We start from the raw sequence: 13,244 nt of genomic DNA on the forward strand, positions 1-13,244 counted from the left end.
ATTTGAGCTTTAGATGATTGGAATAATATAAATCTACTCTTTCATGTCCAGGGATGGTAAGATTTTTGAAATTATCCTGTTTAGGTTAATATAGATTATCCCTTTTACCCCTATGTAACTTAAATAAACTCTTCCATAAATTGATCTGGATCAGTCCATTATTGTCTATAGTATTGAAAGCTTAAGGGTTAAGGCTGGGTTAAGATAGACTGTTGGGAGGAGTTTTGCAATAGATTTGGTAGACTTGGTAAATCTATAGACTCACTTTCGCTCTCTCCTTGATACTCCAGGGGTTACACTCACTTTCGCTCTCTCCTTGATCAATACTCCAGGGGTTAAACTCACTTTCGCTCTCCTTGATCAATACTCCAGGGGTTAAACTCACTTTCGCTCTCTCCTTGATCAATACTCCAGGGGTTAAACTCACTTTCGCTCTCTCCTTGATCAATACTCCAGGGGTTAAACTCACTTTCGCTCTCTCCTTGATCAATACTCCAGGGGTTAAACTCACTTTTGCTCACTCTTCCATACTCAAGGGGTTAGTCTTACTCTCGCTGTCTCCTCGATAGTCCAGGAGTTGGACTTACTCTCGCTGTCTCCTCGATACTCCAGGAGTTGGACATACTTTTGCTGCTCCTTGATACTTCAGGAGTAAGACTCACTTTTGCTGTCTCCTCGATACTCCATGGGTTATGCTCACTTTAGCTGTCTCCTCGATAGTCCAGGAGTTGGACTTACTTTCGCTCTCTTCTCGATACTCCAGGGGTTAAGCTCACTTTCGCTCTCTCCTCGATACTCCAGGGGTTAAGCTCACTTTAACTCTCTCATTGATACTCCAGGGGTTACGCTCACTTCAGCTCTCTCCTTGATACTCCAGGGCCTGGGCCGGGGTTACACTCACTTTAGCTCCCTCCTCGATACTCCATGGGTTACGCTCACTTTAGCTCTCTCCTCGATACTCCAGGGGTTACGCTCACTTTAGCTCTCTCCTCGATACTCCAGGGCCCAGGGTTACACTCACTTCGTTAAGCTCTCTCCTCGATACTCCAGGGGTTAAGCTCACTTTAGCTCTCTCCTTGATACTCCAGGGCCCGGGGTTACACTCACTTTAGCCCCCCCTTTGATACTCCAGGGGTTACGCTCACTTTTGCTGTCTCCTCGATACTCCAGGGGTTACGCTCACTTTAGCTCTCTCTTTGATACTCCAGGGCCCAGGGTTACACTCACTTTAGCTCTCTCTTTGATACTCCAGGGGTTAAGCTCACTTTAACTCTCTCTTTGATACTCCAGGGGTTACGCTCACTTTAGCTCTCTCTTTGATACTCCAGGGGTTATGCTCACTTTATCTCTCTCTTTGATACTCCAGGGGTTACGCTCATGTTGCATTCTGCACCCCTGGAGTTTTTCATAGCAAAACTGAAGGCACACGGCTAGCTATTTCGTTGATCTGACTGGTAAAAATACCTGACCAATCACTAGGCTGATATACCCGTCCTTTGAAGATGACAGAGGAGTGACACCTGACTTCAGAGACAATCAAATTTACCATTACAAGACCTTCTTATGTCATCACAAGGTCACTGGTGTATATGACATATGGTTTATGACATAATACAGGGGTGCGGAGAGCGAGAGTGAGAGCAGCCCCTGGATATCGAGGCAGAGTGGTGATCATGATGAGGGGTGACACAACAAGCTGGAATTGAGAATTTTGAGGTTTAATTACTGAGGTTTATAGCTGGTGATGGTGACCAGCCTATTTAGTCACTCATCACCACCTGAGGCCTAACTTTTGTATTTTTCATTGATAATCCACTCGACAGGGTCATAATAGGCCCTAGCTAGGCTTTTCAAAAATGAAATTGGCCCTTCTAACTTTTCATTTGTCTCTTTTATTTCACATAGAATGTTCACTTTCATTCTTTGAATGTATGTACTTATAAAAATTGTTGAAATTATCTTAATTGCTCCTAATTCTTAGGACTTTTCTCGTTATAAAGTAACATGCAAGTATTGAAGAAATAATCAACATCTCATGTACATGATCATTGTACATCAATAGTATGTTTTATTATGGAAAATGAAGCATCAGGGTGGGAAAATGTTGTAAAAAAGAATTCAACATTAAAGGTCTCTTTAATTTTGAATAATCATTATTCCAAAAAATGTTCGAAATAATATTATATAATCCACCATACCATTACAAACATTTACAAGTTGATTCTATCAAATCTACCCAGCTGTCAAATTTTAACATTTTGATCGACTCGTGGTCCTGACAGAGTGTTTTTTTTTTTCGGGTCGATCAGAAATCCAATATGGCCGCCAAGGCCGCCATTTTGAAAAAAACTATTTCAAACTTAAAGTCAAGTTCTTCTAGGCCAATTTAACTGAAACTTGGTAGGAATGATCAACTCACGCATATCATGATCATGACAAAGTGTTGTTATTTTTTGGGTCGATCAAAAATCCAATATGGCCGCCACGGTCGACATTTTGAAAAAACTATTTCAAACTTTAAAGTCAAGTTCTACGTGGCCAATTTCACTGAAACTTGGTAGAAATGATCAACTTATGTTCCCGACAAAGTATTGTTATTTTTTTGGTCGATCAGAAATCCAATATGGCCGTCAAGGCCGCCATTTTGAAAAACTATTTCAAACTTAAAGTCAAGTTCTTAACTGAGCCCATATAACTGAAACTTGGTGAAATGTTCAACTCATGGTCTTGGCAAACTGAACTTAAAGTTATACTTAACTTTTTTTACTCAAATTTTGGCACCGATGATTGACATCATTATCTCCACTTCATATTTCAACAACAAAAATTAATACTGTAGGACTCAGGTGACCGTTAAGGCTCATTGGCCTCTTGTTGTCTTCTTTATAAATTTATTATGGCAACATGAACTAAAATTCAAATTTCATATTGATATCTTTCGTTTTCATTTCACAAAGTGTGTTTTTTTATGCCAATCTAATGACATACTTGATGAATCTGCAGCCAGTGTACTACTAAATTATGCCATTTTAACATCGATGTATATATATCATATTTATATGAAAATGATCAGATATGCATGCATGCACATAAATGCTTTTGAGCTTATACCCTCAGGCATTGTATCTGTCCTCCATCTGTTTGACATTTTTTCCCCTCCTACTAAACACACCAGGTACTACCAGAAACTGGTACTGGCCATAGGCTGTTGGTTTTTCTCCAGGAACTCCGGCTTTCCTCCACCACCAAAACCTGGCATGTCGTTAAATGACAATAGCTGTTAATTTGAGGTTTTTGAAGTTAAACCAATTTTCATGATGTAATACTTACCATAACTTTAGTATGCATATACAATACCTACACCCATCTTTGTAGCCCAAAAACAAAAGATTCAAATATCCCTACCTCCCTTACGTGACGTAACCTCTATCTCGATGACAGAGCCACGGAGTGATCTCCCTTCCTCAAACCCCCTTTTATGGAGCCTAAAGGCAGCCAGGATGAGGAGGCAAGGGGAGGAATACAGGGTGGGACTCCATAAAGTTATGGTAAGTATTACATCATGAAAATTGGTTTTACTTCAAAAACCTCAATTTCATTTCAGTAATAATTACCATAACTTTAGTATGCGAATTCGTCTTACCGTAGTGGAGGCTTCGAATCCAGGCAGACCAGGCTGACGGAACAAACTCGAGACATGCTCAAGGTAGGGAAAAGGTTCAAGGAACCCCCCTAATAAAGCCCCGAAAGTAATTAAAAAATGGAAAACCTCCCCGTGAAACGAGCAGGTGTACCACCGTGGTGCCTGATAGCATACTATTTAAAATCACTGAATTACTGTGGAGGAACAGCCACAGACTGTGCAACCACCACCGGTCCAAGGGAATACAATCCATCAGAATGAGAGGCCAAGGACCGGAGATAAAAATCCGTGAAGGTAGTCTGTCCGCGCCAGAAAGCTGCGGACATGACCTCCTGAAAGGGGGACCCATTGAGGAGGGCCCATGACGCAGCAAGGGCCCTGATCTCATGCGCCCTCACCTTATACAACGCCCGAACCTGATCATCCGAGTGGTCGTAACCGTACTTGATGACCTGACAGATCCATCTAGACACTGACTGAGAAGAGATATCCTGTTGACCCTGCTTAATGGGCAAAAACAGACGAGATCGAGGACCTCGCCCCCCCCTGGTTTTATCGAGGTAAAACCTAAGCGCCCGACAGGGACAGAGCAACCTATCCCGTTCCTCAGCTCCAACGAAGGCAGTCAAAGACGGAATCTTAATCGGATCGGGCGAGAAGCCAGGAACCTGATTCTTAGCCATAAAGGCAGGATCAGTGAGAAGGGTAACGGCAGAGTAATTCCTGGACCATCGGAGGCAAGAGGGGTGAGAAGACAAGGCATGAATCTCACTCCTCCTTCGACCTGAGGCCAGGGCAACAAGGAATACCACCTTGTAAGTAACAAACTTCAAGGAGGCAGACGCTAAAGGCTCATAAGGTGCCCGCATCAGCGATTCGAGCACCAGTGGCAAATTCCACTGCGGAGCCAACTGCCGGACCCTAGGCCTGTCCAACCCAAACCCCCTAATCAAGGCAGAAAGAGAGGAGGACGAGCCTACCTCCGACCTACCATGAACAGAGAGAACACTAGCAATGGCCGTGCGATAACCAGCGATAGTGCCAGGGGCAAGATTGCGGTCCCTAAACAGCCAAAGAAGGAAGTCCGCAATCACCTGGACAGTAGCCTTGATCGGATCAACCTTCCTGCCGACACACCAATCACAGTAAATCTTCCATCGTGACTGGTAGACGGCAGATGAGGAAGCCCTAATTGATCGAGCGATGCGATCTGACACGTCCCTAGAAAAGCCCGCCTGAGCGAGGCCTCCTGAGATAGCTTCCACGCGTGAAGGTGGAGGATCTCCGGACGAGAGTGCATCGTCCTGGAACGAGGCTGGCGAAGGAGGTTCGCTCTGAGAGGAAGAGCCAGGGGCTCTTCCACCAGAAGCGACAAAAGCTCCGGAAACCAAGGCTGCCTCGGCCACAGGGGCGCTATCAGGAGGAGGGAACACTGATGCTCCCGAAACTTCTGCAGCACCCTGCCCACCATGTTGAAGGGTGGGAATGCATATGCATGCATTCCCTCCCAATCCAGAGACAGAGCGTCCACGGCCCAAGCCCTTGGATCTGGTACCGGAGAGACAAACGTTGGCAACTGATTGTTCAGTGAAGTGGCGAACAGGTCTATGTGAGGCCTGTCCCACACCTGACAAATTCCCACGAAAATCGAGGGATTCAGTTGCCACTCTGTCAAAACCGGCTGGCGGCGCCTGGAAAGAGTATCCGCCAGAACATTCAACCTGCCTGGTAGATGCTTGACACAAATTGTCAACTGCATTTCCTGACCTAGGAGCAGAATACGGATAGCGAGGGCACACAGGGTGTGAGACCTGGTTCCCCCCTGTCTCTCCAGATACGCGACAACCGTAGTGTTGTCCGTAGCCACACAAACCACCTTGGAATGCAGGATCTCCCGAAAAGACTGCAGAGCCAACAGAACAGCCCTCATCTCGAGCACATTGCTGTGCTCCGAGAGCTGTTCCCCAGACCACTCCCCCGACTGGCAACGCCTGTCGAGATACAGGCGCCATAAAAGGAAGAGGGGAAGGGAGATCACTCCGTGGCTCTGTCATCGAGATAGAAGTTACGTCACGGTAGGGAGGTAGGGATATTTGAGTCTTTTGTTTTTGGGCTACAAAGATGGGTGTAGGTATTGTATATGCATACTAAAGTTATGGTAATTATTACTGAAATAGAAAGGATGTATAGAACACAAATAAACCAAATAAACTAAAACTACCAGAAAAGACAAATCTGCCAGGAAACATATCTTAAAAGGACAAGGAACATATCTAAATAGAACAGGGAACATATCTAAATAGGACAGAGAACATATCTAACTAAGACAGGGAACATATCTAAATAGGACAGGGAACATATCTAAATAGGACAGAGAACATATCTAACTAAGACAGGGAACATATCTAAATAGGACAGGGAACATATCTAAATAGGACAGGGAACATATCTAAATAGGACAGGGAACATATCTAAATAGGACAGGGAACATATCTAAATAGGACAGGGAACATATCTAAATAGGACAGGGAACATATCTAAATAGGACAGGGAACATATCTAAATAGGACAGGGAACATATCTAAATAGGACAGGGAACATATCTAAATAGGACAGGGAACATATCTAAATAGGACAGGGAACATATCTAAATAGGACAGGGAACATATCTAAATAGGACAGGGAACATATCTAAATAGGACAGGGAACATATCTAAATAGGACAGGGAACATATCTAAATAGGACAGGGAACATATCTAAATAGGACAGGGAACATATCTAAATAGGACAGGGAACATATCTAAATAGGACAGGGAACATATCTAAATAGGACAGGGAACATATCTAAATAGGACAGGGAACATATCTAAATAGGACAGGGAACATATCTAAATAGGACAGGGAACATATCTAAATAGGACAGGGAACATATCTAAATAGGACAGGGAACATATCTAAATAGGACAGGGAACATATCTAAATAGGACAGGGAACATATCTAAATAGGACAGGGAACATATCTAAATAGGACAGGGAACATATCTAAATAGGACAGGGAACATATCTAAATAGGACAGGGAACATATCTAAATAGGACAGGGAACATATCTAAATAGGACAGGGAACATATCTAAATAGGACAGGGAACATATCTAAATAGGACAGGGAACATATCTAAATAGGACAGGGAACATATCTAAATAGGACAGGGAACATATCTAAATAGGACAGGGAACATATCTAACTAGGACAGGGAACATATCTAAATAGGACAGGGAACATATCTAAATAGGACAGGGAACATATCTAAATAGGACAGGGAACATATCTAAATAGGACAGGGAACATATCTAAATAGGACAGGGAACATATCTAAATAGGACAGGGAACATATCTAAATAGGACAGGGAACATATCTAAATAGGACAGGGAACATATCTAAATAGGACAGGGAACATATCTAAATAGGACAGGGAACATATCTAAATAGGACAGGGAACATATCTAAATAGGACAGGGAACATATCTAAATAGGACAGGGAACATATCTAAATAGGACAGGGAACATATCTAAATAGGACAGGGAACATATCTAAATAGGACAGGGAACATATCTAAATAGGACAGGGAACATATCTAAATAGGACAGGGAACATATCTAAATAGGACAGGGAACATATCTAAATAGGACAGGGAACATATCTAAATAGGACAGGGAACATATCTAAATAGGACAGGGAACATATCTAAATAGGACAGGGAACATATCTAAATAGGACAGGGAACATATCTAAATAGGACAGGGAACATATCTAAATAGGACAGGGAACATATCTAAATAGGACAGGGAACATATCTAAATAGGACAGGGAACATATCTAAATAGGACAGGGAACATATCTAAATAGGACAGGGAACATATCTAAATAGGACAGGGAACATATCTAAATAGGACAGGGAACATATCTAAATAGGACAGGGAACATATCTAAATAGGACAGGGAACATATCTAAATAGGACAGGGAACATATCTAAATAGGACAGGGAACATATCTAAATAGGACAGGGAACATATCTAAATAGGACAGGGAACATATCTAAATAGGACAGGGAACATATCTAAATAGGATGGGGAACATATCTAAATAGGACAGGGAACATATCTAAATAGGACAGGAAACATATCTAAATAGGACAGGGAACATATCTAAATAGGACGGGGAACATATCTAAATAGGATGGGGAACATATCTAAATAGGACAGGGAACATATCTAAATAGGACAGAAAACATATCTAAATAGGACAGGGAACATATCTAAAAAGGACACAGAACATATCTAAATAGGACACAGAACATATCTAAATAGGATGGGGAACATATCTAAATAGGACAGGGAACATATCTAAATAGGACAGGGAACACCATTAAGTTCCTATGTAGATATTATTTTAATTTTGTGAAATGTGCACAAACTGTCATAAATATACCTACGGAACCAGTCGATAAGTATCCAACTCAGTAACCAGGCAAGATCAAAACCTTTCCATTTTTTATTTGATGCTCAACACCATTCGGCTATCGTTTTTATTTGATGCTCAACACCATTCGGCTACCTATATTATTATCCGAATGGTGTTGAGCACCAATTGATCATGAACATGACAAGGTTTTGAGCTTGACTGATTACTGAGCTGTATACTAAAATATTGCTGGATTCCGTATAGGTTTATAAATTAACTTTCTGAGTGTTTGTACACATTTCACAAAATTAACAACCTAAGGCATGCTTTCAACTACAATTGAATGTTTCCCTGTCTAATTTAGATATATTTGTTCCCTGGTAAAATTGTCTTTTCCAGCAGTACCCGGTGGAAAAGCTGAGCATGCATGTACATGTGTATGGAGTAAAAATGTGCAGAGGACTGACTCTAGAATTTATAATAATGTTAATAATAATTTGAGGTTCTTGTATACCACTTTATCACAACCTAGTTCGAATTCATAGGTTGTCTCAAAACGGTTCACAAATTATTATCCGTGGGAGCATACACCCGGAGCTGCCATTTTGGCGCTAACAGCTAGCATTCAACAACTCTAGCACTGCCCAACCACGTACTCATTCACAGCTGAGTAGACTGGAACAAGCAGAATAATGTATCTTGCTCAAAGATACATTACAGTGCCGCGCCATGACTCGAACCCGCAACCCTTCGGTCACAAACACGGCGTCCTACCACTAGACTACAGTGCCTCCAACGATTAAATCTTCCTATAGAGATACATAAGTAACATTTAACACGGGTCTTGTATGGAGGTCAACTATTAAACCAGGAGATTGTATTTGTACACCATGTTACCTGTGTTTACACCTCCAGGATAATATTTGTGTTATTGATTCAGGTCCGTTACTAATTGCAAGTCATGGTATAGTGTGAATCTATCAATAGTAAAATCATTAGCTTTACTTCTATTTACACTAGGCATCGTGTAACCAATGACTTTGACGTCATTACTGCAGTAACAAATCCACAACTTGATTATTATCATAGATCAGTCAATAATTTTAAAAAAACTGACAGAAGTGTCCACTTACATTACCGTACATTGTACCTGTCAACAGGGTGTTAAACCTTATATTGACCACAAATTTCTGAAATCAAAATTTAGCTAGCAATAATGTATAAGCTAATGAAGAAATGAAAACGATCCTGGAATTTTAATGAAGTTCGTAGAATATCAGTTTTTTCTCTCGCTATTTTTAGAACTTCTAACAGAATTATTCGGAAAATGTGATTTTTTTGTATAAAGAACATGTATGTTCATGTTCTAGGTATCATAAAAAAGATTAAAACATATCCTTATTTATAAAGGATATTTCATGTTTTTATTTTTAGGAATCATGTTGCAGTTCATTTGAATGCAAGATGAGAATTAAAAGAGTAAATAAATAAAGAAAAGGGATTTAAAATATTTGGGGAAAATTTGCACTTTTTTCCATTGGGAATAGGGCTAAAAAATATCCCCGAAAACATCTGTACATATTATATACTTGAAAAAAGAAATGATGAGCAACAACACCCACTGAATCCGGTACAAAATGTAAAGTTTGATTTACATCCGACGTGCTGATCACATCACATGTTTCGGCCAATTGTAATAGAAAGAATATGATTGAATTGTCAGAACTGTTGTAAATAAAATATTAGTCAATAAGCATGTGATCAGTTCTAAAATATTAGATTAGGATAAACCCCGAAGAAGAAAAGGTCCTCGCATTAGAGAGTTCTGTCGTGTAATCCTGTGGTATCGGTGATAAGAATATGAAGTCGTATCTATAGAGAGTTGGTACAGTAAGTATGTACAAGTTGTGTTCTGAGGCTGGCAACAATATGTTGTGTGACGTCCATACTGCAAGGTGTTGAATACATTCTCAAGGTTTATAATCATCAGTTCATACATCATATACTTGTTTGTTATGAATATTTGACAAAATGTCGTTTTTATGAATCAATAATCTGTTGTTAATTCAATACATGTACTACAACATAAGGCACTCACAATTTCATTTTCAGGACAATATGTATACCGGTGTACCTGGGAAATCATTTCCGTAAAAACATTTTCACATTTATCACAAATGCTTCGACTTCAACAAATCGATGTTCATGTGCTTTCAACAAGCTGCAGTCCCATAACACAATTGTCTGATGAAATAAAAAGAAAAAAAATATTTGTTAACAAATTTCAAAGAAGAAAGTTTCTTTGGATAAATAATCAATTTGCCAAACTGAAACTCTTAGTGCATGCTTTTACTGGTCAATATACTGCACCTTTAGTCTAGGACATGTCAATATATTTATAACTGTACACATTTTATTTTAAGGGAATTTGATCAGTTTCTGGACTGGTTAATATATGTATAAAAGTAATTATAACAGTAAACATTTCTAATTAATTTATCTGTTTTCTCTTCGTTAATTTGTATGGTGATCAAAGTGATGAAACTAATTAGTTACTTGGAAGCCATAAAAAGGGGGTGAAGACACAACGTCCTTGATAACTGAAGTTTCTTCAATTTCCTGGTCGATAGTACCGTGGATATATACCTCCAATTATGACAGTCATTTATTTATTTATCTCCATGTTTAATTAGCATACATGACTATTTCATAACTGTTAATCCATCGGTCTAACTTATACCCTTGTTTTCGCGTACATACTTTACAGTTAATTCCGCCAATGTAATTACTTGCGTATATGCGTATCCTGTCATCAATTTAGTTACTCACACACGTATCGATGACGTCACAATACCATTGTTATTGTGATGACGACTCGCCTCTGAGTCAAAACATGTAAATGTTGCTGCAATAAATTCCGACGTTTGGAAGAGATTTGCCGTGTTGTTCGCACTTATTCCTGGATAGTTACACTGGGAAGGTTTAAATAGAGACAGATGAGGATTTAACTTTTTTCATCCCCGCTTGTCTGAGCTTCATTTTTTAACCGTTAAATACAATATAATAATTTTCAGTCCGCCATTAATGTTCTGAACATAGAAATTATGCAATTGGTTATACACACAGAAGTAAAAAATAGCATTATAATTATTAGGTCACCTAGCAAAACGGACCATGTGAGCCTGTCCTGATGTGGTAGGCTGCTCTGTCACAGTGAGACTGGCATCGACTTTTAACATTTAAAACAACTTTCGAAATAACCAAGAGGCCTGGTACATGTGCATTGAAGATATATATATTTGGCCAGTATTATAAGCATGCTCAAGGATGGAGGGCCCACAATCATGTAATGCCCTTGAATTTTTTCAAGGTTACAGGGGTTAAATTTTTCAAAACTCACGTGAAGCAATTTCTTCTGAATAACCAAGAAGCTGTAAGGGCGATGATATTTAGCTAATAGCATGCTGGGATAAAGAGCTTTCAAATTTGTTTAAAAATGACTTACCACAACTCTTCTGAATGATTAGACACTGAGGCCCTGAATGAATATATTTTACCAGAATCATACTGGGATGAAGGACTATCAAGTTTGTTCAAATTAAAGACCTTGACCTACTTTCAGCTAACAGGGAATATATTTGTTCAAGCATTTTATTGAATTATTTTGAATTTAACCGAGGGGCCTATTGGTTGATCAGGTGTTGTTTGTAAGTGTGCTGTGATAAAGGACTTTCAATTAGTTGATAAGTTATATCAAGGTTGCTGGGTTCAAATTTATTAAAACCCTTTAAAAGTTCTTCAAAATTAGCCTGAGGTCTTGGGTTGATGATATTTTCCTTGAGAAGCAATACAGGGATAAAGGACCATCAAGTTTGTTACACTCATTCACACTCTCTGCACCCCAGTGGAATATGTCATAGGAAAATTGAAGGCTCCGTGTGCACCACAGTTTCCAGGATGAGACAAGGACACTATAGTTTGTAATTGATCCTTTGATGTAAACATTTAAAATGAATTGCGTTGAAGTCTGTTGATGTTTCTCTCTAATCTTCAAAGGTCCGTTATCAGTCTAGCGATTGGTCAGGTTTTTTAACCTGAGACCAATCAAATAGCTAGTGGCATGCTTTCAATTTTGCTATGACATATTCCAGGGATGCAGAGAAAATGAACATAACCCCTGGAATATCAATGCAAGGATGTCAAATCCTTTAAGCAACTTCTTCTGAATAACCAATAAGGATTGGGTTTCATATATATATGTCCCGTAGCTTTATAGTGTAAAACCTTTGAACAAATTAATGAAAATCTTCCAACAAAAATTCTGAATGTATACAGTACCTAATAAAATCTGTCAACATGCATTTATTCCATAATAAGATGTAATGAAGATTTAAATATATTTGACATTGAAACTCTTTAAAGGTCATGGAATCGTGCACTGCTCTACAGATACTATTAAATTGTCTGATGTAATCAATTTGGTGTTGTTATTTTTTTCAGGATAAGAATAAACAACAAGGACCACTAAATTCTATAGCAAACTTTTTCCAAAATTTGGGCCCAAGTCGAAGAGGTAAACATCGAAGAGATTTGTCACCGACAGATAGTCAAGGTTCTTCTTCTAGCCTGTTAGAAAATAATTCTGGAAGCAAGACCGAGCTACCTCCAATAGACAGTCAAGGTCACCTGACCACCACACCTTCTAGTCGTCCGGTGTCTTACCGGTCAGATAAAAGTGGCAGCTCTTCTCTGCTCAGTCCGGGACGGTCACACCGCGCTCCGTCTGGAACCTCCACAATTACACTGACCAGTAGTATCCACAACACCAGCAAAAGTCGTCTCAGTCCTAATCCAATCCAGGGAAAGGTCGCCTACCCTGTCAGGACCAAGACAATAGAACAGATAAGGTAAGTCAGAAAGTCCCTCCCCCTTCCCTCTACGCTTCCCTCTCCCCTTCCCTCTCCTCTTCCTTCTCCCCTTCCCTCTACCATTCCTTTTCCCTCTCCCCTTCCCTCTACTCTTCCCTCTACCCTTCCCTCTACCTTTCCCTCTTCCCTCCACCCTTCCCTCTCCCCTTTCCCTCTTCCCTCCACCCTTCCCTCTCCCCTCTACCTTTCCCTCTCCCCTTCCCTCTCC

General features: G+C 40.1%; 1 protein-coding gene across 2 annotated transcripts in view; it reads left to right on the top strand.

The window, feature by feature from the left end:
* The window catches only part of LOC110455416 (probable E3 ubiquitin-protein ligase HECTD2), a 71,470-nt gene that overhangs the window by 6,294 nt on the left and 51,932 nt on the right, over positions 1–13,244 (top strand). For both annotated transcript variants that reach the window (XM_021505543.1, XM_021505544.1), the window contains exon 2: positions 12,609–13,015. In XM_021505543.1, the coding sequence (XP_021361218.1) occupies positions 12,609–13,015 (407 nt within the window). The remainder of the gene's footprint in view (positions 1–12,608; positions 13,016–13,244) is intronic.

This window comes from Mizuhopecten yessoensis, unplaced genomic scaffold (genome assembly GCF_002113885.1).
Source record: "Mizuhopecten yessoensis strain PY_sf001 unplaced genomic scaffold, ASM211388v2 scaffold8213, whole genome shotgun sequence".
NCBI classification, from domain to species: Eukaryota; Metazoa; Mollusca; class Bivalvia; order Pectinida; family Pectinidae; genus Mizuhopecten; species Mizuhopecten yessoensis.